Source organism: Fundulus heteroclitus, chromosome 17, assembly GCF_011125445.2.
Source record: "Fundulus heteroclitus isolate FHET01 chromosome 17, MU-UCD_Fhet_4.1, whole genome shotgun sequence".
Lineage (NCBI taxonomy): Eukaryota > Metazoa > Chordata > Actinopteri > Cyprinodontiformes > Fundulidae > Fundulus > Fundulus heteroclitus.
Window position 1 is genome coordinate 11,495,751 of NC_046377.1, and position 27,289 is coordinate 11,523,039.

The window sequence follows — 27,289 nt, forward strand, 5'->3', positions numbered from 1 at the left end:
GATGGATAGATAGATGTATTAATGGATGGATGGCCAAATGAATGAATAGACAAAACAACAGATGGACAGAGAGAACATTAAGGAAATGGCACAGAACATCAACAAAATATTGTTTTCCAGACTTTTTTTCTCCACACCTATCCAGACCTGGAAGATACATTTATCAAGCTCCATAATTTTACCCATAAAGTAACAACTAGTTAGACAAAAGGAGTTCAAAAAACCTTTTTATTAGAACAATAAAGCAGATATAAAGGTCTATTGCAAATCAAACACTCCCATCAGAATGGAATATGTGCTTCAACAGACAATATGCTCTCTGCAAGAGAAATAAATTAATATAAGATAGATAAAACAAATAGAAAACGAGAGAAGGAAACCAGTGGAACAAAGCGAGATCTTTTTCTTCTGTCACAAAATATATAAAGCAAAGAAGAGAAAGCAGATCATTCAACTTGCTGATTAAGAACTCGCCAACCTAAATTTCAAACAACTGCAGAGACATACTTCAGAGAAAAAGACCAGAATAGATAGTCTTATTATGAAGATGTAAGAATTTGGTATTACCTGAAAACTTGAATTCAAAAAGTTCCCCTTTTATCGATCACAAAGTCTAGTCTCAGCACCTGAGACTAACCATAAGCCCTTAAAGAAGCAGAAACTTTTCAAAGGATAATGTCCGCTTGAACATAATTGTTTTTTTAAGTGACTTTACCTTAATAGGATTTCATAAAGAATTAAAGTGAAATTAAAGCCTCTATTGTAGCCATAATAGCATTGTGGATACATAAAACACAAAAAAAAAATCTAAATGAAAAAAAAAATCTCAAAAGAAACTTATCCTCATCATATTTGTTGAGAGCAAGACAAGCTGAGGAATAAAATAAAATGCATTTGTATTTAAGAGGACTGCACTTTGATCACAATTATTAAAAATAAAAGAGATATGATAGGCATTGTTTATAAAAATATTTTGGGTAGGCTGTTTTAATAAATCATTTGGGGGGATAGAAAAAAATAAATGTATATGGGTGGAGCAGAAATACGCTTTACTTTTATATAGACGATTTAACAACATAAGAACAAATTAAAGCCGCTACATTTAAATATTAGGATGTCTTTTGTTGTTATGCTTCTATTTCTGATTCAAGATTTTGGATCAGTACTCGAGGCTCAAACTGAAATCCAATGGTCTTCTCGTCTATGAGACGTGACCCAGTATCCACTGCATATCAGCCAATATTTTGCCGGTTTTACTGCAAATCTCCACTACTTAGAAACTATAGCTGCGAGAAAGAAATCCCACCACCGGCATACCTTTTTTCCCCCACCGTCACCGTACGGCTGAACCCCACTCCCCTTCAATTTTCCTCTAAATGATTTATTCATATTTTATAACATGTTTTTTGTATTTTTTTAAAATAAATTTCATACAAATCTATAACAATGTTTAGAAATCTTATTTACATTTTTTTTTTAATTAAAAGAGACTATGAACCTTTCGCCGCATTTATCTTCACTTACAAAGCTAAACAACAAAAAAAGGAACTCTGAAGGCATTTCTCACTCAATTGTTTTCAGTTTTTTTCCTCATTAGAAAGTGACCTGGGAAACAGCATTCACCAATGGAGAAAAAAATACACCACCCAAAATGTTGAAACCGGTTCATCAATCCAATTAGATAACCAATGCAAACACAGAGAGGAGTTTTGAACTTCCCGTCCCCTCCCAAACCAAACCAAAAAAAAAAAAAAAAAAAGTCCCCAAACCTGCATAATAGAACAGGCTGCCACAGAAAGAGGTGTTTGAACCAAAGAAACAGAACCAGAAGTGGTTGGTGTGGATCCATCCATAACAAAATAGGAGCAGACCCTTTTTGTCTATTAGATTAATAGCGCCCCCTGGAGGTAATCATACCCACAGCAGGGCAAGCCGGTGTGGTCTTCGGTAGCAGAGGTGAGATCTGTGTACGGTTCTGACTGAAGAGCAAGTGGGGTTCTGTGCATTTTATTTGAGTCAGTGCCGTCTTGTATACCGTCGCTGGATAAGTTAGTCAGTGTGTCTGCGTGTGTTAAAGAGAGCCATCTTCACTGCAGCCGCCTCCTGCTGTGTACCGAAACTCCTGCAGGTTGGAGACGCCGTGAAAGTGGACGAAAGCCCCGGCGACCACCAGGATGTGGAACAGCTGATGGGAGTGGAACTGCGACAGAGAGCGAGAGACAGAGTAAGACTTCTGTGTAACAAAGTAGGGAAACATGCTGAAATGCTAACAATAACCTAATGCTTATCATGTGTTTGTAAGACACTCACCCAGATGTCACATTTGCCAGGGAAGAACCTCTCTGGGATGCGAGCAGCGTACAAACAGGCGCCAGTGATGTAGAGGGTTGCCATGAGCACCAGCCAGCCTATCTGACCGATGGTGGTGGCTTTGATCAGACCCTCGCTGATGACAAAGTGAAGGGTGGGAACCACGCCGCTCAGACCCAAACCCACAAACACTCCTAAGCACAGAAAAGAGAAATAAAATTACATTGCATAATGACATATTAGGCCACAAAATTCACAATATTAAAAACTTTGCAACGGGGAATATGATTAAACTAAACTGCAGAGCTAGCAAACACATATCTCAATCTGATTAAACCTTTACAGGGTAAACTGCTAGCTAATAGACACCCATCAGGAGCAAAAGTAAAACATTTTAAGTGTAAAACATACCTGCTCTGACTGCTCTGTACTGTGGAGTAGAAAAAAAGTCACACTGGGAAACTGTGATGGCAGCCAGACCCAGTACACACACAACTATCAGGTAGATGAAGCAGGGCTGGGGGGAGCAGTAGAAAGAGTAGTACAACCAGGGGACGAAGGAGCCCATGATCAGGAAGGCTATTCCACTGTAGTCCAACCTAAACAGAACACACATTCAGATATTAGCAGTCTTTTACTTCTTTTACTTCCACTGCTCCAAAACCTCCAGCAGTTGTGTCTCTTACTTGGAAAAGATTCGGGACACGCCCTCTGAGTGACAGTAGACCGTGTGGAAGAGCCAGGAGAAGGAGAGACACAGGATGGCTCCGAGGAAAAACATCCCAATTACTACTTTCTCTTGGACTGGGGCCACAAAGGACATGTTGGGTCTGAACATGTACATGAGGCCGAGGCAGAGGAAGAACAAACAGCCTGCAGGAAAAGGGAGAAAGTTACAAAGCGTCAGGAAGAACCGCAGCCAGTAGGAAAACAATGAGGGGAACATTCAGAAACGCGTCTTCTGCGTTTACTTTATTTGTGGCAGTAATAAACTAGTTTTAAACTAACTTTTTATTAAATTAATTGCATCCGATTGTGTATTTCTTATATAAACCTTGCATATCATAAAAACAGTAACTTATTTCTGTAACTGAATTGAAAAGGTGAAATCATCACAGAATGATGTAAATCTTTGCATCAGGAGTGGCTTGACACAGAAAATCCTAAAGTAGCATTCCCTAACTCTTTATACGTCTGTGTGTAGCAGCTCTTGGGAGGGGCCTTTTGTTTCTACCAGTTTTTCCTTCCACCATTGCAGGTCAATAACCGTCTGCTGGGAAATGTCAAGTCGGCATTCTTCTCCCATGATTATGTAAGCAATAAGATGACATTTTTGTTGCATGGGATGAATTTATGTAATATATACGTCTAAGGTTTTGAACTGAATTGCTGAAATAAATGTACTTTTCAAAGATTTCTAATATATTGAGATGCAGCTGAAATGTTGACACTAAATACAGAGAATTTATGCACACAAATGTCCAGTCCTGGAGAGCAACTATCCTGGAATGTTTAGAGTTGAAGGATAGCAGCTCTCCAGGACTGGTCTGATGTGCACAACCACACCACTAGGTGGGAGAAGAGAGCTCAAAAATTGTTTAAAAAAAATTGGTTTGCAACGTCAGCATTAAACCAACAAGTCAGCTGAAAGGTGAACTAAAAAGAACAGTTAGTTTACTAAATGTTCAAATAACTATGTCCTAGGCATATAATCTGACATACTCTCAACACTTCTTATGCAAGGTACTAAGATTGCTTTTTCACCATTTTATAACAAGAACTCTGTTAGCTAACAGATTAGAGAACAGTCTGGCTAAATATAAGGATTAAAGGATAAAATGAGAAAAGTTTCTATTTCAGTCCTCGATGTGCTTTATGTCCTGTAAGAGCTTTGTCCTTTAATGCATTTTCCGGAAACAAGCACGAGGTTTATGTTAGGGTCATGGATTGAGGTAAGGATTACAGCTTGACCCACGCACCTAGCAGATGTGTCCAAATGTTCCCCGTCTCTGTGTGGATTCTAAAGATGCTCCTAAAGCAGGCGCGAAATGAAGGCATCGGTGGTCTGTGGCCGTGAAGCAGGAAGTCGTTGTCTTTCAGCCAATCCGGGAGCACGTCGTGAGGGATGACACGCCACCGGCCCTCCCACATCTGTTTGGTAAACAAACAGAAAAAGACCTCAGTCAGTTTTGGCCTCAAGGCTCAGTAAATGCACCTGGAAAAAATAGCTTTTAAATAAACAAAAATGGTTATAAATAAACATCTGAAAGGTGTGGCATACATTTATATTCTGCACCATTTTTGCTAAATAATTTCCAGTGTAACTAGCTGCCTTCAAAAGTCGCCAGATTAGTAAATAGGGTCCATCTGGGAGCAATTTAATCTCAATGTGCACTCCACAAATCGGGACTCGAGTAACAACTTAGACAAAAGTAATCAGTGAAAGAGAACCATAAGCAGCGCTGTTTACTACAGAGTATTTTTGGCCTACATCAAACCTTGGCCTCAATCTGATGTCACAATAAAAAAAAAACAAATGTATTTTGGTACAGATTGCATTTACATGTAGAGACACAGAATATGCATTTATTAAAGTACCTCTAATTGAGTGGACGAGACCGAGGAAGCTGATATAAAGCCAATTAATACCATGACTATGATTAAAAACAAACATCTGTCATTTGCAGGCCTTATTAGGTTTATACATTTTCCATATTGGCCCACATCCAAAGCTGCTCTGTACGAGCGGGCATTTACAACTTGGAAAACCAACATGAAGTTTACTTTAGGGCACACGACTATCACATTTCATTTATGGCTTTTATGGTTTTATTGGCTTCTTTTACTGTGCTGCTTTTTTATTTCTGTATAATAAACTCCTGGGTGGAGTTATAGTGAGAAATACAAGTAAACAGTTGAACCGTAACGTCAGGCAGGAGGATTGAGGGAAAGATTCTGGGTTCAAAGGCTTCTTACCTTGTGCACAAACTCTTCCATCCTTTCCATGGCGTGGTGGGCCTGCAGCAACGGAGTCATTCCCATGAAGCCTTCGTCGTTGCTTCTCTCGTCCTCGTTCTGATCCTCCTCTCCCTCTCTTCCTGCTCCGTCCTTTTCATGGCTCTCTGGGTCAGACTGAAACCAGGCAGACAAACTATGTTACAACATTGAATTTAGACTTTACATACGTTTTCTTGCAAGGAGTCTGAATTTAGTGAGATATGACAACCTTCAAAATAACAAGAGAAGTTGTGTGAGGTATGATGTTGATTGAACTTGTATGCAATAATCTAACGTATAAAGTATTGAGCCCTTTTATTTTGAAGATAATATATGAGCTTTATTTTGAAATATCTTTCATCACTGGTTTAGTCAAATAAGCAATTTGGATCCTATCTTTGCCTCATGTTATGACAGAGGCTTTTATTTTGAAATCTGAACATTAGCTTTTTAAAAGCCTACCAGAATCAGTTTCAGTGCCTGGTTTAAGTCCATCAAAGCTACGGCATCTAGTTTTGAAATGATCAGCCTATGAAAGACTGAAACATTTATTTTGAAACGTTTATGAGAGAGGTCTGACAGAGTCACAGTTTACACGCCTTAATGCGGTACCGCGCGCGAGCTATTTTTAGAAACACAACGTCACAATGACGTCACATCACGTGGTACGCAGTGGGGCAAACTTTTGAAACCCGCCGCTGCTTTGCTTTAAAAGAGACGTGCGTTAGCCTTGGTTTTACTCGGTAAACGACTGCTTTTTCCAAATCTAAGACCATGGTTTTTAAACATCGTTGCTATGGAACGTGCAACAGCGACTCGAGGTACGCTGATCGACCGCATATGAAGGATGTTTTCTTCAAGACTGCCAAGGAGAAATGTGTGCGCTGGGACCGGGGCGGTCGGCCTACACAACAGTTCAACCCGGAAAAAGTTACCAAATTCAAGTACATATGTAGCAAGCATTTTGTCGGAGGAAAGGGCACAACCGAAGAACATCCTGACCCAATTCCAGCGACATCAAGTCAAGGTAAGAGTATTTTGGTGGCCGACATGTTAATAAAGTAGCGCCTGCTACCATGATAGCATATAGGCTATCATGGTAGCAGGCGCTAACATGATAGCCTGCTACCAGGATAGCTTACTCAAAAACATTTCAAATGAGACAAACATTAAACATATACCCATTCCTGGACGGTGATTGCAAACAACAACAAAAAAAAAAAAAACGGCCGACACTGCCATGATCGCCGCGCAGGAAAAAAAAACAAAGCTTACCGTTCATCAACTCGGCCAGTTTTCTAGTTTTTTTAAGCCCTCGAACCTCAAGCCATCGTTTGAGCTGAAGGTTGGTGTGTTCTTCGACAGTTCGGCCAGTAATCCGTGCGCCTGGGACATTGTCTTGGTAAAGTTTAACGGCTGTAAAGTCGGTCATATCGCTGGTTCTGTTGCGCTTGTAATAGCTGGGTTATCCGTGCTTTCTCTCCTGTATGCCCTACCTAAGCGGCAAAAGGGGCGTTGCTCTTGAGACGGTGACGTCACGTGCGCGGTACCGCATTAGTAACCCAGTTTACATTAATCTAATTTATGACATTTTTAGGCTTTTATTTTGAAGAGCATGTGTACATTTTATTTGGAAAGTCAAAATTATGAACCCTGTTGATTGCTGGTCTAGACTCAATGGATATTTAAAACTTACTCTAGTAATGTATATAAGATTTTTTGCAGAGTATCTTTTAATTTTAACTCTAAAAGTAAAACTACTGTATATCCTTAGTCAATCGCTGGCTTGTGTACGCTAAGAGTTAAAATGTTATTCTAGCAATAATCCAAAATACATTGAATAATCAAACAACACAAATTATTATTCTTTTTTTAAATAAAATAGATGCAGTCTGTTTGCTTAAAGCTGTCATCTATTAACAGGATTGACAGTGTAAATTTAGTCTAACAACTCCAGACACAGCTGGGGAGCCAGGGGCTGGCGAGTGAGTGATAAATCTGCGGTCATTAATCATAACTGGCATCCAAACAAACAGCCTAACAAACTCTGACCCAGCAGAAGTAAATGCACACATTGAAACGACGATGCTCCCTGTGGAATCGTGTGGAAAACGGCGATAAGGGCTGCTGCTGGAAACAAGATTTTTTGTTTTTAATTGCTGAAATCATCCAAACCTCCCTGTGCACACTGAATAAAGTTTAAAAGAAAATAATGCACCTTCTTCTGTTATTACTCTCTGGAGTAATAACAGAAGAACCAATGAGACAGAGCAGAAGCAGAACGCAGCTTAATGTGCAACTAATTCATATTTAGACCAACTAAATCCACAGGAATAGCACAGTTCCTGTCTGCTCAAATGCACATTTCCGTCCCTGTGGTTTGTGAGTTCTTGCATCTGCCAACATTAAGTTTGTGAGTGTGTTGGGCAGAGCTTAACCATACAGGATGACTTATATCAGTCGGCTGAAATGTGCCAGGATAGGACTGAACTCTAACATAAATCTGAGGGTAAACAGGGAATCTTCTTTATAAATCTAGAGTTTCAAAGACCACATAGGGGAGACACAAGACAGTAATTCAGGGTGTATTTAGAAAAAGCTAAAATATACAAGATGTTTTGACTTACTTAACGATTTTGTATTTGATACAGAACTATATATGCTTTTGAGTCATAGTTTTGATGTCCTCACTATGTATCTGCAATGTAGAAGAGTGCAAACTTTTGACTGGTAGCGTATACACATACAAAACTATTTTGTTTTTCATGTTGGATTGTCTAAACTTTTTTTTTTACTACCCTCTCGACACACCACTGACATCTGATTCAGTTAACTTTTACTTAAGTAATGCCGTTTGGAATAACGCCACCCTTGCTCGAGCTGCTTTCTCGACGCTCCACCCACCTGGATTTAATCCCCAGACAGCACACTCCTATAAAGATTATGTTACAGTGAGACTTTTCATCAGTGCTGTGTTTATACAACGTTATTTGCATAGAAAGTCAGCTGCACATCCAGTTTCTAGCTTCACAAAATAAAGTAGTTCTGTTATCATTTCCTGGAAAAAGAGAAAAAATATCAACAGTGGGTATATGGTGATTTCAACATATTTTCATATTCCCCCCCCCCCCCACCTGACCCAGTCTGTGGCTCCATGTTGTCTCATCCGACCAAAGCACATAGTTCCAGTTAAAGACTGAAGACGGTTTAGTAAACTTTACACGCGAACGTTTGAGATGGTAGGATAGAAAAGAGGTTTTCTTGATCTAATGGATGCTAAGGAGAGTCGATGACCCAAAGATGTCACTTTGTTGCTGGTAAGCCAAGTTTACAGGTCAATCATTTTAAGGTCAACACTGAGTTGCTTGTTTATCGTCACAAAATACCTGCTAAGAAACCCTGCAGAGCTAACTCATCTCCCTTTTTGCATTTATTTTTTATCCCAGTAATACCACAAACTTTTGCCAAGTCATAAATATATATATCTAGGGTGTGCATACACAGATGCTCACAGTATGTCCGATAAAGAAGGTAAACAGACTTATCAGTGAAAGGCAGCCACACCCTAAGCCAAACCTTGCAGCGCCATCATTAGACTGCTTGATTTGTTTTATTTGTCTACCTTTCCACGGAGGGAAGCAGACAAAACGTCACAGGACGAGAAAGTTTACATACGTATAACTCTACGCTGATCTAAAGGTTTATCAGTGATCCAATTCTGCTTGTTACTCAGCCTAAATGTGCTTTTTATTTTTTTATTTTTATGGTGGCTGTTGGTCTAATACTAAAAATGAATCCAAAATGCTAAACTTGTCAGATCAGATATTTACTCTAAATCATTTTCACCAATTTTTTTTTAAACTCAGGAACTTTTTGACAGTATTTTGAATTAATAAAATACTAAATTAGGACAGATTTGTATTTGTGTAGAAACATTTGGCACATACACTCCGTCTTAATTGAGAAACAGAGATTGGAAGAAATAACTCCTTGATATCCCTTTTCTACTTAGAAGTAAATCAGGATGTTTTTCTTTTAAGTCCCACAAGACCAGACTTCTCCTCTGACACAAAGAACATATATCCAGCTCCCCTCAGACTCATTAACTCTATGTTGTTCTTTCTGGTCAATTTCATCTGATTAATAGCTTTTTTTCTCCCCCCCCAAACACGCCCGTCATTCACATGCATTATTAGGTATCCTCAACTTGAAGTTCAGTAATGAATCAGCAGAATTTTGCAAGGGAAGGGAAAAAAAAAAAAAAAAACATTTGATAAAACAGAGTTTATGGAACTGAAGGCAGGATCTGGGAAGCAGCAGCAGGCTGACAGGAACACAGCTGACGCTCTGGATGGTCTGAGGGTATATCGTGCCAAGGAGGGAAGCGCTCACCCCTGCACGCATTAACCTCTGGGCGGGGCGGGGAGATTCAGCATGTGACTCACACATGTTCACAGCCGTCTTGGGATTTTAGAAAAGACAGCATGACCCTCAGACAGCATGTTCTGAAGACAAACAGAAGGCCACTGTGCTTCCTGTTCTGTCCAGGTGGGTCAGAACAGAAACTGCATTAGCACAGCAACAAAGAGACAGACTTTCTCTAACACTTCTAAGTCAGAGTGTTTAAATCGGCCACTTTAAAGTGTTTTTTTCTCCGTCTTTCAAAAAAATTAACTGCAGACGTTAGATTGCGATTACGCAACTACACAACTCTGTTTCCATGTGTTGCATCATAAAATGTTATTGTAAGAAACTACATCCAGTGTTATTTTTGTTTACTTTTATTTATCGAAACCAAAGTACCTTTAGCTAGATTTTAACAGACACAGACGTTTTTAGTAGAAAATTCAGGTAGGGATCTCTGTTCTAATCTTTACCTGTACAGCAAAGATTGTGATTATCATGAAAAAAAAGATACAATGGCCCACTAATTAGTGCTTGAAAATCAATTTTCTAACTGTGCACTTTAATGTAAGCTACTAACATTGCTTATGAAAAGATGCATGAAAAGTAGGTGATATCTGTGTGATAAAATATACCAAGTTTCAAGTAAATGAGCGCAGCAAAGGATAGAAGCGTAGCAGATCAAACGTGATAGTAAACAGGATGTGGGATGCCAGCCTTAAAGCTTCGCCACAAGTACACTCCTCCGACATTCCTCCGATAAAAGACTGAAACGATGCCCTGCGGTGGGGTCGGACACCCGGCCTCTTTGTGACTGAGCCGGCAGGCTTCTAATGCCTTCTCAGGTTCAGTGTTGAGTTACAGCAGGTAAAAAGGACGAACCCTCACACACACAGACACACACACACACAGGCAGACAGACAATAGACGCACAGCAAAAAAACAAAACATCGTGTTTCAGCTCAACGGCTCTCTGGCGTCTGCCTTTAAAGCTGAACAACAGAACGGCAGCTTTGACCGTGTACACACAGCGTCTAAAAACAAACCCAAGTGTTGCCTCAGAGGGAGTGTGTCTGCTACATTTATTTAAACCGGCTCAATAGTCTGCCTTCAGGATGATATCAGAGACTCCTCTTAAGACATTTGTTCTCTTCCCAGTTAGGCATCTGTTTATAGACGTAGCAACAGATTTCTTTATAGATAACAAATCAAGAGCACACTGAACAACAACAACACATCACTTCAGACTTAGAAAGGACCCGACTTTGGATATGGGCCAGAGCCAGCTCCATAATAAAGCAGCCCTAATTACTACAGCCCTGTGTGAGTCATCCTACAGCCTGCGCAGCCTTGGAAGTGCTGCGGTTATCAATAAGCGGAGGTGGTGGATGTTGAAAACCTTGGACAAAAGAGGCTCGTGACCAAAAGCACGCAAAATCTAATTCCGCGAAGCTGCTTGTAAAAGCGACTATACAAGAATCCATTATCTTCCAGCAGCAACACTACTCTGAAATAATGTCTACAGTCAATTTCCTTCCTTTGTTTTTCTCAAAAGTAGACTGATTTCCCTGGGATTTCTGTCCTCCTGGGTTTCTTTAGGTCACATTCCTTTGTACTTTGAACTATCCTTGTACCAGACTTCCTTCGAGAGGAATTATTGGTTGAATTTGTTTATTAGGCCACTTTAATGAAGACCAATGAATCCTACATGCACAGGAAGCATCTTCCCAACAGGCCGAACCAGCACCAGCCACTTTAAATAGCATAGAATTTTTTTATTTTTTCAAAGCCAACCTGATCGATTCATAAAAATACAAAAAAAATAAAAATAAAAAAGTTGACGTCGGTAAAGAAAAGCCTTGAGCTCTCGTTCCTCAACATGACTTCAGAAATCAAATCTGTCCTCTTCAACTTTAGGTCACGTCTTCTGCACTTTTGTTTTAAAACATATTTCCATAAAGCGCGCATGAATTCAAAGTTTAGGCTTTGCTCTAGAGAAACGATAAAGCGCCGTTATCTGAACTCTGCTGCAGCTCTTTAAGCTTCAAGCGGCTGAAAGATTATCCCCAACGCATGGAAAACAACTATAGCATTAATAGTACCTAAAAGGAGGCCAAATCTGCTTTAAAAGTCAATTTAAAGTAATCACTTTGAAAACTGCTCTTAAGAATAAAAATTCACTATAAGAGTAAAAAAAGTAGAAAATCAACAGCCCATGTTTTTGAAGAGCTAATATGCTCATTGCTGCCTGCTCTGTAAATGTATTTAATGTAGTCCACAATGCTTCTAGTTCTCTTTTTGGCCTTTAGTGAAAAAATGTAATGATGTAACATTTGGTTATCAAAGAGCCAAACAGGTCAGCATCATGCTCTACCCTTCTCAATGACTCCTTTTGCATTATTAAGGTTAGGATGTGAGTTTAGGTTTTGTTTTACAGTGTGACCCAGTAAACTCACACGGCTGGGAACAAAGCCCTGACAGCGTGCTCCTGTGTGCGTCCAGCACTTACCCCACAGTGTGAGGGGCACTCTGCGGCGCTGAGGTGACCGGTCGAAGAGCCTGAGGTGGTGGCTGTGCCTCCTTTCTCCCGTGGACTCATGGGACTTGCAGGCGAGGGGTTTGTGCCATTTTCTACCAGGTTAGAGTTTCTGTGTCGGAGCACGAAGGCCGGGCCCTCGGCCCTGCTCGTCTCTCCTTCGTCCAGCTTGAAAGGCTGGACTGTCCTCAACGGAAAAAAATAAACCAAATGATCTCAGCTGGAGCTGGACAGAAAACTCGAGGGCTGCAGACACCAACTGTGGCCAAATCTGAAATGATTAAAGAAATTTGAGAAGAAGTTAAAAATAAAATTCCTATTGTCACGTCAAAAGCCAACATGCAGTGTACTTTATTCGGATTTAATGTGACAGACTAACACAAAATGGTGCATTGACGTGAACTAGAAGGAAAATACAGCTCTTTACAGAGCCACCTGTCACTGTGGTTCAGCTGCAAATCTTTTTAGGGTTTAGGTTTAGCAGCTTTGCTCGTTCTTCGCAAAAATAATAACCTCAGTCAGTGTGTAAACTTTGCTTCTGCATGATGCTGCCACCACCGTGTTTTAGCGCAGGGATGGGGCAATCAATGGGATGTGCAGTGACGACAGATGTCTGCTGTCCCCTACATGGCTTATATCATAATTCTGCAGATTTCCAGGATTTTACTTAGCACAATCAAAATGAAGGGGGCTAAATACAAATAGAAACCGCTTTTTTCACATTTCTGTATGAAAACCTTTCAAAACCAGACATTATTAGCTTTACACCAACTATAATAAAGACTTAAGCTTGCACTTGTAGTGTGATAAAATGTGCAAAAAGGTTCAAAAGGTATGAATATTGAATACCTGAGTTCCAGTTGGAGTCTCTGAACTTGAAGATGACCTCAGGCACGACTTTATGGGTCTGAGCTGGAGAGGAACGGCACTTCAGATGGAAACTGGGACAAAGAAGAAGAACTGACATCAGTCTCCGTTTATTCTCACAAGCATAACAGAACAAAAAAGTACTTAAAAATGTTAAGATGGATAAAATAAGCACGCAAGTTTATTAAAACAAACCACCCAGAATAAAACACTCCACCATTTTAACTAGTCACAAACCTTTAAATATCAGAGATACAGAATAAATATAGGTCAGATATGCCCCAAAAAAAGATCTCTTATTGTCTTGGCTTAATTCATCTACTATGTCATCAGTATTAAGACTCTAAATGCTGCATTTAAACAGCATTTTGAAGACAATTAGAAGCTGCTAGCGTGCCGTCATGGTGAGCTGCTCTGTAACCAGAGGAGTCAAGGAGCAACAAGGCATTCACATACAGGCAGTAGAAGTATTCCCTGATGGAAAATTGTTTTGCAGGGTAGTTTTCCTCTTATAAACAGACTTCACACAGTTAAATAAGTAACAGCAAATGTGAAGCCACAGGTAATTTCTAACCCATCTTTTTACAGATTGGAAAAGGCTCTACTGTATAACAGTAAAAGCCCTAAAGGTGTAAAACAGTAGAAGGTGCATGTTTACATTTGCACGCTTCACAAATGAAGACCAAAGCTTTGACCTTTTGAAAACGCCATGATGTGGTTGCCTTATCATCCCTCTCCTCCATCACTGTGCTCCAGCGAGGCCAAATCCATGTAAAAAATGTCCCCAAAGGTGAGCAGGTTAAACTCTCACCCTGCCCAACAACACCTACATCAGGCCTCGTGTACTCAGCGGGGAAAAACAACCCCTCAGGTAAACAAGAGAGTTATTTCCTCACGTACTGAAGGAGAACTAAATGCAGGAATAAGAGAGTTATAAATACCACTAACATGATTTACAGCTGAAATTAACATTCAGGTGTTATTCTATGGAAATATGATTTGAGATGAGCTCCGATAGACAAGCTGACCTATTGAAGTCAAGCATGGATGTCTAATGGATCTTTGGCTGTTTATCGTAAATACTGCAGCTTTTTTTTCCCCCTCTTTGGTAACTGCCGCCTCATTTCCTGTCATGATGAAAAGTTTGCTTTCACAGCTACTTTTGATGTGTATTTGTGTAGCTGTAGTTCAACTCCCAGGGGGATAGTTTCGTGTTCTGGTTGCCCAGCGAGCGCAAATAGTCCTTTTGACAAAAAATAAATAAAAATACACACACAGACACACACACAAAAAAACTGTTATAAGGTCTGCATGAGGAAAAAAGTCTAGTTACCACTGAGCTTGTTAACTTTACTCAGAAAATGGTTGCTCACACACAAAAATATCTCCCTTTGTGTAGAAAATCTGATGCTATGAAACCATGTTTTTCCTTATTTGTCGTTTGGTCGGCCGAGGAATCAAAGACTCGCGCACGGTGGCAACACAAACAGTACAGTGCATACCGGTCGACCCCGTATGGAGACAAAAAGGCTAATTTGAAGAAACACAAGACATGAAAAGAACACAAAGCAGCCGGGGCGGACTTCCAAGAATCTGAGCCGACTCCCAAGATGGTTTAGCACAGAGAGCAGCCGACACGTTGCGTCTGTCCACAACAGGATGCGCAGTGAGTCATGCTGGGTAACTATGATCACGCCAGCTCCCAGACCAGCAACCGGTACTTTTTCACTGCCAGCTTAAGAATCGGTTTCATTTCTCCAATAAGGCCTCAGAAAACGCTCTCCGTCTCATTCTGCTGTTTCTGTTTGCGCCACTTAATGGGGAGTGATGAGGGCTCAAAAATACCATCGCCCTCGCTCAGAGGCCCTCAGTTATCCACAGGAAAACAAAAATCAACCCAAAGTAAAGAAACATTAGCCGCTTAAAGAGACCAGGTTACAGACCTGCTGGCTAAATTCTCTGCTTCTACTGCTTTTTAAGTTTTCTCCAGCGTCAACATTTCCTACTGAATGCTTTCAGCAGCATTTTAAAATGAACTCTAAAAGTGCATTCCCTAAATCTCAATGCTGGTTCAATATTGTAATGATGATGCCGGTTATGATTAATGCGTGTTTTCTTCACCGTTCGAATTTTGTGCCGCTACTTTCCACGAGCTCCGACACTTTTGGTCATTAGAAACAATCCGGTTTGTGCATCAAGGACAACGAATGTCCTAGCATCGTAACGTCTACACGAGTCAAATATAAAAACCAGATGAACTCATAAATAATTCATACAACTGATAGATTAAAGGCATTTGTAAGCTACAATATAATAGACAAATCACAAATCTAGTGGGATCCATCACCATAAAGATCTATTTTAGACATTATTAATGGAAATTGTTACATCAATGACTTTTACCCCAAGTTTAATGTCTACAAAACCGAGAACAGGGGTTAAGGTAACGGGGTGAAAGCTATTCTAACAAAGTTTTACAGTCCTGAAATAGCCAAATAAACTTAAACCAGAAGTTTAATCGATATCGATGGCTTTGCCAAAGGTTAGCTTTTATTAATACAAAGAAAACAGGGTTTGTGATTTTGTCAGGTATGTGTGTGGAAAATGTCTGTAACTTTGTTCTTTCAGTCTATTTTTAGTGTAGCGTCCCAAATCATCTGCTCTGCGTGTTGCTGCTCGTTTTCTGTCCGACGCAACAACTTCAAAGCTTTGTGCTGCTATCCAGAGTTAAAGGAAGAGACAAGAGCTCCACTCTTGAAAAAAAAAAAAAAAGAGGGGGGGCAGTTTGAAAACAATCATCAAAACTAGATTTCTTTTCATTCTGAAAAAAAAAATCTTGATAAATTGAAAAGAAGCCCCCCGGCCAAAACATAAATACACAAACATGCTTGCAAGTTACTCTCACAAGTCATATATAGCAGCAGAGCAGCTGGGACTGCAACTAAGAAATGCAACGCCATTTACTGGTGTAGAGTAGCATAAAGTCTACAAACAAATCTCTACATCCAGCTCTGTAACGTCACAAAAAAAAAAAGACCTGCTGGAAACTGGATAAATGGATCCACACTAATAACTTTTTATTTGTATTTATTTCCTCTAAACAAGTGGTGCAGAGAGGGTGATGGAGAAAAAAAAGGGAAATGACATACGGACATAAGAAAACTGGTCAAAAAATATATTTTTGGCTCAAGACATCAAGGTGTGATTTCAGATTGAGAGCATCAGGCAACAATTAGAATCTCTGATCATTTCCACCGTGGACTGCAGCTGTCATTTATCTAAAAATACTAATTACAGCAAACGGAAAGCACCCAGAGTCATGTGAAAAATGTTTTAGTAAGCTAATGTGAAATATAAAAAAAAAGAGGAAGTTCAGTGAACAGAAGTAGGTCAAATATTTGCTTGGGTATAAAAAGAAAAAAAAAGGAGAAAACTGTAACACGGAGGCAGTTTTGCAACATGTCTACAGCTTTAACTGTGCTTGAGGCCTGCATGAATATGCAGGTGTCCCACAATGACACGCCAACATGTAGGTCAGTATGCACTGTTTTCTTTACTCTCACTAGGTAGGAAGTAAATGTAGGGAAAAGGTCAAGCTGTGACACAGCGGTACTGTAGCGTCAGCTCTATCCTACCAGACAGACAGGTTTTTCTACCACTGTAAAGTGTTTTTAAGGTCAACAGCAAAGTTATCTTTAGTTGTCCCGTTTTACTCAACGGTCTGATCATTGGTTAAAAATGTTGCACATTAAGTTATGAAGGATTTTTCATCATGTGTGGGTAAAAAAAAGCACTTTCAGAATTTGAATATTTCATTATAAGCTAAGGAATATTATAAAGCAGCTATTTCATAGAAATTGAGAAGAGAAGAACGGGTACGACAGAACAGAAACTTTAGGCAATTCAATCCTAGAGATATCTTCATCGTTATAATTGCATAATTTAGAGGAAGAAAGTTCTAGAAGGAGCTATTTCTTCAATCAACTTACTTCAAACCTGCCACAAACTTATGATCACAGCTCAAAAACGTATTAGTTAAATAAAACTTTCACATACTGCCAAAAGAAACATGGCTATCGGTCCAGTTCTAGGTGTTGCTTTCCAGCTGAGCACAAAACATTTCAGTGAACGCGCCTATTACATTTTTATTTAAAGGAGCATAGCACAAGTTCCAGGATTCCTGCAGACGTCTGCCCCCTCTGGCGACAAGTTGAAATTACACCAACGTTGTGAACTCACATGGAAGAAGAGGAAAAGCATCTGAGTGTTTTGTTTAGAGAGGTAATGTCATCTGAGGTAAGAAACTTATAAATATTGAAGTTAGCACGTGTTCTCTGGCTAATGCGTCGATTACGGCGAAGATTCAAAGTAGCCTGGTGAACAAACAAATCCAGCCAATAGAGGCAACTGTGGTAAATAGAGGATAACTCATTTTACATATTGGGATACTTGTAAGGACATGAATGGAAAGAAAATAAAGAATATCTAACTTCAAAACTTACACTATGCACCTTTAAGGATTTTAATAAAAGTCTGACATGTTCTAAGTTTATCCAGGACTTGAGCTCTTCTGTATGGGCTGCTTTTATTCGTGAGTGTGCGAGCATGAAGTTTTGTGTGCTCGCTGTATGAGTCACTTCATCAGACATGGCCTGCTGCTCGCCACTTTCTACGTCATCCCTTTCTCCCTCCAACACAGACACTCACCAAAATTTGTAACACCAGATACGTACACATATTTCACAGAATGTCGCTCCCACACAGCAAATGCACAGCCTTTTTTATTTCTTAGTCACAGCTCCTTAAACTAGTAACATTATAGACACAAAACAAGTTACAAGGCCACATTGAATAGTAAAAATTCAGCACTGAAAAAATTGATCTAAAAATAGGTAAAATGTTCTTAAAGTTAGTGTATTTATCCTTGATTTAAGTAGGTAAAAATGGATTATCTGCCAATGGAATGAGTATTTTAAACCCTTAAAATAGATAATTAGACATCCTGCACTTGAAATAAGATGATGGAGATAAATTGTTCCTATTTTAAGTGCAAAAATCTTATTCCATTGGCAAATAGACTTATTTACCTGCTCAAATCAAGGACAAATACGCTCATTTTAAGAACGTTTTACTTATTTCTAGTTCTGTTTTTGCAGTGAGACCACTGCCACCTTTCGTTCTCTGATTGCTGACATTAATGTTTTCCATCACGCTTTGCTTAAAATCCTACCCCAGCTTGACGCCCTGTTCTTCCCTGACCTGCAATACAAGTCGCACAAGTGTAACAGCCTTCAACACTAACAGGTTATGCAGGCCTAACAACTCAAATCTATCCACACAAGTTTCCAAGGATCTCCCTGTCCTGTGCTTACTCAAATGTTTGGCTAACAAGTTTTTTTTTTTTTTTTTAAACACAGCGTGAAGGTCATTTGAAGCCAAAAACTGAGCTTACCTAACATCCCTGAGCTTGTGAAGGAAATGTGTAGATAAATAAACGCATGTAAACTGATCAGCGGCCAACGATAATAACGTCTAGCACATACGATGATCAGAGAGGCTTATCTCTGTGACCACAGTGAGTTTCGGTGTAAAAAAACAAAAACCTTTCATGCCAACATTAACGTGTTTTCCAGCAGCACCTCAGATGGCAAGAGAGCAGTGGATACTTCGAAATGGGATAGGAAGAGTTTGAAGAAAGCAGCAGAGAGCCTGGACTCAAGAACATCCGGCCTGCAGATGGCTTTAACAGGGAAACGCGATTACAAGTATGTGTTGAGTTTTATGCTGCAGTTGTGTCAGAGCTTTTCTAAGAAAGACAACGAAGATACTTACTGTAACCACACAACGCCAAAAGACGCAGCGATCTGATTTCAGATTATGACTAACGCCATTTTTGTTATTCGAATCGAAAATTAAGGATTGGCAAGATTATCCCCATTTATACATCATATTTATCCATGAATATTTTACCACATTTCCATTTAAAAAATTTTTTCCCTTTTAAAGCACATCAAGGTACAGCTTGGTGGTGGACAGGAAATGTAGGCAGTTCTCAGTTTGAAGCACTGAAACTTAGAGGGGGAGAAATGATCAAATGTTTTGCAGTATTTGTCCACCTTATCATTGATTAGAGCTAATCAAGCTAAAATGGGCCGATTCTGATCTTTAGCCGATCGACTGGCGCATCTCTAGCCGATACGGGTTAAAACACTTTGACCTTTGACAGTGACATGGAGCTTCCCTGCTCATGAGTCCATAGCAATAAATAGATAAAACTTGTGACAACATGTTTAGGACCGTAACCTTTGAACAACGTTGATAACCCAGAGCTACGACTCTGTTGTCATGTCAGCTTATCAATCTAAACTCTCACACTTTGCTCCTAATATTTCTGGCTTTTGTGTTGAGACTGACTAGTGAAAGTCTTCTTTAACCGATGCAGGGACCCATCAGTGCAATACCTCACTAACTTTGGTAAACCTCCAATGAACATTGAGAAGTACATTTCGTTTTTTCAGATCGGCCTCCGAGAAGTTCGGCTGCTTCAAGATAAACAATTTAGATTCATTGAGTTGATTGGCTTTCCCATTGCCAACTACAGCCCTTTAAAACCGTTTGTGGATCAGGCGTAACTTATGCTTTGCAGGCTTAATTGCCGGTTGTGGTCATTGCGCTTTATGCTGTGTGTCCCTGTGGTTGGGGGTTTTTTAGACAGGCCTCCCTTTAAATGTGGGGCAGCTCTGCAGTGATCTAAACCTGCTGTTTGACGCCACACGAATGGTCTGACTGTTCAATACAGGCCCTTAAACATAGGGAACGCAGAACCCACCAACCAAACTGTAATATTACCTAAAATCCCATTTCAACGACTGTCTCCACAAAGCTCCAGCTGAGGCTTGGTTGTCACAAATAACAGCTCGTTTTGGCTTTAACCCTAGTCAGAGCTCACATGGGTGGGGTTAACATAACATCGAAGAGCACCGCCCACCTGGTGTCTACATAAAAACACCCAATATCAAGAGAATATGGGCAAAGAGGGTGTCTCCCCTGGTGTCCTGATACAGCAGGGACATTCTGGTCCAGCTGCCAAGAGTCTTATGATTGAGAGCTGAACAAAGAGCGACAGTGTGACGAGCTTTAAACACAAAAAACACACTCATTCTCTGCCTTAGTCGACACACAGCATAGCCATTACCGGGAATACACATCTGATAGGCATGCTGGAGGGTGGAGAAATGTTCCAAGGAGGTTGGACAATTTGTATTCAACCGGTGCCAATGACTCAATCAACCGTATGATTTCTCATCCTTTGGAATATCAGAATTTAGCCATTGAATGGGTGTGAGGGACTAATGGTAATGGTTGATATGTTTTCTATTATTATCAACAGGATAGAAAAGTAGAATATGTCTTCATTTTGAGAGAAGGAAAATTGTTCTCAGGGCAGAAGGCATTTCCAACAAACTCCAAAAATCTGGTAAAAAGATATTATATGTTCAACAATTCAAAACCAGCACATTTTACAAAGATCCCATTAACATAAATCCACTCTGGGATTAATAAGGTATTCTAATCATGACTAAATAAAATAGCAATAAAAACCCAGAGCGTTGTGGTCGTACCTTATGAAGAAATATTTTTTAATAAGTAAACAATGACCAATCTTTGTTGGCTATAAGATAACCAACACAACATCGTATCTAAGCTAAATGATCATTGATAGTTTAAATGAAAACTGCTTTTATGTCATTAACAGAGTTGACTTGACACAGTCTCTTCTTATGTCACATATTTGATTTTTGTAAACCCAAATTATCCTGCAGACCCGTACTCTTTAACTACCGCCCTAGGTAGTTGGCACAGAACGCCCACAAAGTCCAAATTACTATTCACAGCTAATTTAAAACAGAGCCCCGAGTGTGCATGAAACCAAACCACTACTGACAGAGCGAGCGCCGAGCTGCAGACCGCAGCAAGGTTGGTGTCCTGCTGGTGAACAACCAAATGAAGTGGCTTTAAAGCACTAGGTGGTCATCCAAAAGTGGGTCAAATGAAAATGAGTGGTCTCAGAAGATAAAAAGAGCAACATTGAGCTATTAACAATACATATGCCTTTTGTGTGTGCAGAGTGAAACTAACTGAATAAACCCACATTATTAAAAAAAAAAAAAAAAATAGCTAAACCTCACCAAATGATGGAATTTACTCATCCCTTCAAGGCTGGGGAATGTGTGAAATTTGCAGTTTTTGTGTATGAATTAGCTCACATTATGTTTTGAAATACAAAAACCTTGGTCTAATAGATTGTTAGAGGCCGGACAGATTAGAAATCAACCATCTATCAATATACACCATCAACAATGTGTTTTTAATCAATAATATTCCATGTAGATAAATCTGTGAATAATTTAAATACTAGCTGGTTAATTTAGGATCCATTGTTTATTCAATCTTGACAAATACAATAAACAAATGAATCTGTTTAAATGTTTTTGCTTCAAAGCAATCCTATTGAACCATTTACCCTCTGAAGGTGTTTTATGGGTTAAGATGATTACTCTGCCCATGGATAAAGTATTAAAGTCTTGATAAGCTTATTTATCTCGGCTTATGCAAGTGTTGAGTCCTGGACATACGTATTAACACAGTAGCAAGTTTAACGTACAGCTTTTCTGAACAAGCGGTTGGCTTTGAAAAGCTTGTTTGTTTTTTTACCAAACACACTGAAACAGATCCAGGTTTTAAGACGATTGTTTGGCAAATAAAGTGGGACGACATAAGAGATGTATTTAAAAAAAAATTAAGATCAGATATTCTCTCCCGTGATCAACAAAGTTCACAGTGATAGATCTACTATTCTGTGAGCTATGTTTAGCTGCTCTCCTGGCTGGCACACTTTCAAACGCTGACATCATTATACATTAGCGTCACCACAGAGCTGCACTTTGTCATAAAAAAACAAGACATTTGCTCAATAGCAATGTCTTACAGGGTGGAGCACAGATCAGCATAAGCAATAGTTGCATTTTTTTGCTATTCAGCCCATATTTTTCGCCAGAATCTTGCGAAATACCAATAGTCAGATTAATGAGAAAGACACTGAAACATCCCTGAAAATTATCCAGTAAAAATCAGCTCTGAATTTCACAACGGGATTTTTTTTTGTTAGTTCAAAATGAAGCATGCGAATGCTATCTCGGGCAAACAGCCTTTTAATAACCTATTGGGAAATAACTTGCAGAGTCTCTGATGATTTTGCACTGTTAAGTGTTAAGTTTCCGTCTGACAAAGCATAATTTGTAAATGTTGGACGTAATCGAGAAAAACAACCATTAAACGTCAGTTTCTAATAGAGCTCTGCTATAGGTAAATTGCTAAAATGGGCTTCTATAGTGCTGATATTTGGCTCCAACACAACTACCCAGCCCATGAAATATTTTTAAAATGACCTCATGCCTGAGGAAAACTGATATAAAATTGGCCGGTACGCCCCTTACAGCATGATCAAAACACCAGAGATCTAAAAATAAGATTATCATCATCTGTAATCTCTGACTAAAAGAAAAAAACAAGAAAAAAACTTCTGCCTTAACCTGTAACACCAGAGATAAATACTCGGTCGTGACTGACTTCACTACTGGTAGCTGCAAAACAACATCTGACTGGTTTGTCAGCCCTGCATGCTGATAACAGAATAACAAGCTATTTTTGGGAATGTTCTTGTTAACAGCAGGGGCGTAGCCACAGGGGTGGCTGGGGGTGGCCATGCTACCCCTGGAATGTGATTGGCCGTCTCGCCTGGCCACCCCAACCAGAGCTGTCAATCTGTTTGTAATAGTGTCACCAAATTACCAATTATGTCACTAAATCTAGCGCCTTTTTAGCCCCCATTATCGACTTTCATGGAAAAAAAGGACATCAAATGCCTAAGCTAACGCATTTTTTTGGTAAACCGACAACTTTCTGAGCAATAAGCTCACCAAGTGAAAGAACTGAATGCGTTACTTTTTAATCTTATCAGGAACAAAAACATAACCCAACAAAACATCTAAAAAATAATGAATAATTTAGTGCAACAAACAAAAACAACTACTGAGTCAGATTTTTGTTTGTGATAGGGTTGAAGGTTCTCAATAGGAGACATTATGGCGGCAATTTTTTTTTATTTTTTATTTTTTTTTACATTTATTGAAAAACATAAAGATCATAGAACAAAACCATTATAGTCCACAACAGTTTCAGTGTGTCACCCTTCTATAAACTGTGCCCCTACCTGGCCATCCCCAAGAAACCAATTTTTTTAGACACGCCCCTGGACAACAGGTGTCATTTTCTGACTCATTACAATAGCAGTTCAACACGTTAAAAAACGGTTGGACTTTATTTGAAAAGCACTATAATTATCCATGAAACTGGCTAATAAAGATGTAGTTTTAGTAGGTCACTGGTATCCATTGATAGCACGGTTTTAACAAGTTACTATTAAAACTGCAAAAAAATATTAAATCCACCTGCACTTTGAAGTCAATTCAATGAGATGCCGAAAAAGAATGCTGCAGTGTCCTGAGTTATCCCCGGACGTATGGAAGAAAAATATACAGCTGGGGACTTCGCAGGTCAGCCGAATGCTTTAAGACAGACAAGTCCGTCTCTCTCAGGTCACAGAAAACCGGTTAACCTGGCAACGTTTTATTAGCAAAGATGGAAAAGCTTTGTTGCGTTTCGACTGTTCAACACCATATCAGCATGATCTGAAAACGGGTTCCAGAGTTTAATGTTTTCAAAACATCCAGATCTCCATTTTCATGTAAACCGCCTCCCTGTACGAGAAAGCAGGAGCTCACACATTATGGCTTAGTGGGTGCGCCTTTTTAAGCAGGGCGTGTGTGTACGCATAAGTTAAAAAATAAAAAAATAATAAATAATATCGCCTACTAGTGGCAGTGCAGGATAATTACAACGTAACATTTTTAGCAGTGCCATTTGCACAGAGATCGTACTTGTCATAAACCTTTTCATATAGATTAGGGCTGAACAATAAATCGCATTTGCAATATAATTGCAAATTTTAAAAAACGCAATTTCCAAATAACAGAGGTCTGCAATTTTTGGCTATATAACAATGAATAGATAAGACGCGTCCTTTAGGTGTCGGTAATTTGTTTGAAGTGAGTTTGCCTCCACATGGAAGGGAAGAGAGTTGCAGCAGTTTTATAATCATACTTTTTTACCAGAAACTTTCATGAATGTCACCATAGCAGCAAGTACCGCTCAAACTGTTTAATACATATTAGTTGGTGGTTGCACTACATGTTCAACAAGGATTGATGTTGACCTCACCAAGCTATTCTCTTGCATAATAATATTCTGATAAATAAAAACACTTACATTTCTTGTCTTAAACAGTCCTTGTTTACAAACATCTTTATTTACAGGTCATTTTTGTTGCTTGCGATGAATGCAAAAAAAAAAAAAAAAAATCCAAATTAAATCGCAATCGCAGTTAGGGTTGAAATATATTGCAATTTTGATTTTTGGCAAAAAATTTACAGCTCTGATATAGATGTGAGCAAAAACGGAGCAATGCAGTTTTTAGTGGATCGTTGTCTTGTAAACAGGGCCACATCAATCGTCACTTACCAATCGCAAAGGTTAAACGGTGCATACATAGCAGCCGTTTCGTTCTAAATTAAGCAATAAGATTGTATCTTACATTATTGTTTTACATTATTTTCATTCCAATACCATGACATTAGTGTTATTTAAAATCAAGATCATCTAACCAATCCATGGCTATAGACAAGACCGCTCAACTGCAGTTAAGACCAAAAGTAACATTACGCAATTCACTGTCAGCAACGAAGATTGAGGGACTTAAAATACCACATTTTCGAACTTTGTAGCTATCATAATCTTTAACCTAAGCGTATATTCTCAGGTTTTTTTGTGAACTCTTCTGTTGCTCTTTTGGATGAACCTTTGATGACAACCCTAACATACTTAGCGATATCGGTTTAAATTGAAAAGTAATAACGGTGATAATTTATATCAACAACAACTGTTCCCCAAGTAGTCTGCCGTTCAATTTTTGCTGACTTAAATGAACTAGAATAAGACATGGAAATACACAATAGAACTTGTAATGCAAAACTAAAACAGCAGCTACTTGTCAGTCATTTAGCAACTCAACTTTGAGTATAAAGAAAGATACTATTTAAAGAGATTTACAGAAATTACATCACAACGAGGGAGGGAAATCAATAGTCTGAGCTCAGAGTCCCCAGGAATCAACTGAACACTGGCGAGCCAGACAAAGAAAAGCCAAACTCCAGCCAGTCTACCTTCCACTGACAGCTCTAACTTTTGCCTATTTAACGCACGACATCAACATAATTGCGTTTTATCTGACTAACATTACGCTAAAATAAAAAACTAGCCCACCAAATACTAGAAAAAGCCAAGAAGAAAAAAGACAGACAAATCGCAGACCCTCTGCAGACTGTGGCAATGGTTTGTTTACACCGAGCTAGCGAGCTGGCTAGTCCGCTATCAAGAGCTGCCACGTCCGAGAAAAGCGAGAGAACTATTTTAGACGGACTGTGTTTGTCTTGACAGCTTTCGCCATCTCGCTCCATGTCTCTAAACATGCTAAATAATATGTTCACATGGCAAACAATGCCTCGCAAGGACAAAGAAAAGCCGTGCTTTTCGGCGCTGGCTAGCAGCTTCTAACTCCTGTTGTTTTGACAGACAGAATTAGCTGGATAGCAAAGCTGCTATTCGGGGAGGCGCTAACGTTCCATTAAGGAAAGTACGGGGTGATATTTAACAGCCTAAAACAGGACAGGGAAAACAGCACCGATAATCAAAAGTGAAAAATGTGATTGGTAATAGTCACCTGCTCCGAATGTCCGAGGAGAAATCAGTGCTCTGGGTGCTGTAAAGAGTTGTTAGAGAGTTGTAGCTGCCACCCAGCTCCTCTCCAGCCTCAACGGTTACTGAACGAGCTGTCCTCGCAGAGCACACTCACCTAGGAGGGGAGGCGCTCAGGCCGTGACGCTCCTCGCATGAGCACCACGTATCCAATCAGATCACTCCGCGAAAACTCTGACCAATCATCGACAACCAGGAACAAGTTCTTCCTGTTCTGTTGTAGTTTTTTTTTTACCAAAACCTACAAAGCAAAGGCAAACATCCAAATAAATAATAAACAAATAAATAAATAAAAAAATAAATAACAATAAGAAGAATTAAAACTAACTAAACAAAACAGTTCATTTAAAAAAAAACTAACAAAAAAATAATAAAAACAGAAAAATTAAATATAAATAAATAAATAAAAATAAAATCTGAAAAGGGAAAACATCAAGTATATAACAAATTTGGGATTTTTTTATGTGTGGATCTATCAAATGTTTTTAAGCAGCTAAAATCGCCAGTAGCTGTAGATTATAAATGTTATGTAATTTGCTTTTTTCAACTATGTTTTGCAATATGACCCTTTCTTTCGATTTTTGACAGCTTAGCAGCACATATCTGACATATGTGTCTGTTTGCACTCAGTCAACAAGAATCTGATCAATGAACTCTCATCTGCTGTCTGCCACCTCTGTTCCACTGGTTTTAGAAGTGCTTGCAGTCGTGTGAGTTTATTGTCAGAGCATACATAACCCCACGCCCGATTGCAGGGCAACAACAGGCGGCAGTCAATGCAATGATCATGCAAAAGGAATGAGTTGTTGTGATGCAAAGCTCTGGCAGCTGGGGGAATTGCTTAACTCGCCTCAGCTCTGCAGTGGGACACACCAGTTTCACCTTTAAACAAGCTCAGCAAGTTTTCTTCCAAACACTTAATTTTTCTCCAAAAACACTTATTAGTTTTACAGAATGCAAGTTTTAAAAATGTTGCTTTTATTCCTGTCGTGCAGATTATGGTACAGTGGTATGTGACTGGAAACATTGCACCCATTATTGCTCAATATAACATTTCAAACTGGATCTGATACCAATAAATAATTAATATATTTTCTATTTAGGTTTAACACCACTTTATCTAAACGCATAGTCCAATATATCAGATTTCCTACAGCTTTGGGATGCCAGCGAGCCAAAGTGAGAACCATTATCCAGAAACGAAGAAAACGTGTGAAAGTGGGGAATCATCCCAGGAAAGGT

The 27,289-nt window shown here is 39.3% G+C and overlaps 1 protein-coding gene across 1 annotated transcript; it reads right to left on the bottom strand.

Moving 5' to 3' along the window:
• Nucleotides 1-210: 210 nt before the first annotated feature.
• adipor2 (adiponectin receptor 2) lies at nucleotides 211-26,147 on the bottom strand. Its single transcript, XM_012851069.3, has 9 exons — nucleotides 26,013-26,147; nucleotides 13,097-13,188; nucleotides 12,221-12,518; nucleotides 5,287-5,442; nucleotides 4,290-4,461; nucleotides 2,997-3,183; nucleotides 2,722-2,909; nucleotides 2,311-2,504; nucleotides 211-2,200 (listed from the first exon to the last, which is right to left on the bottom strand). The coding sequence occupies exons 3-9, from the start codon at nucleotides 12,308-12,310 to the stop codon at nucleotides 2,072-2,074; spliced, it is 1,116 nt and encodes a 371-aa protein (XP_012706523.1). The 5' UTR covers nucleotides 12,311-12,518; nucleotides 13,097-13,188; nucleotides 26,013-26,147; the 3' UTR covers nucleotides 211-2,071.
• Between the last annotated feature and the right edge of the window lie 1,142 nt (nucleotides 26,148-27,289).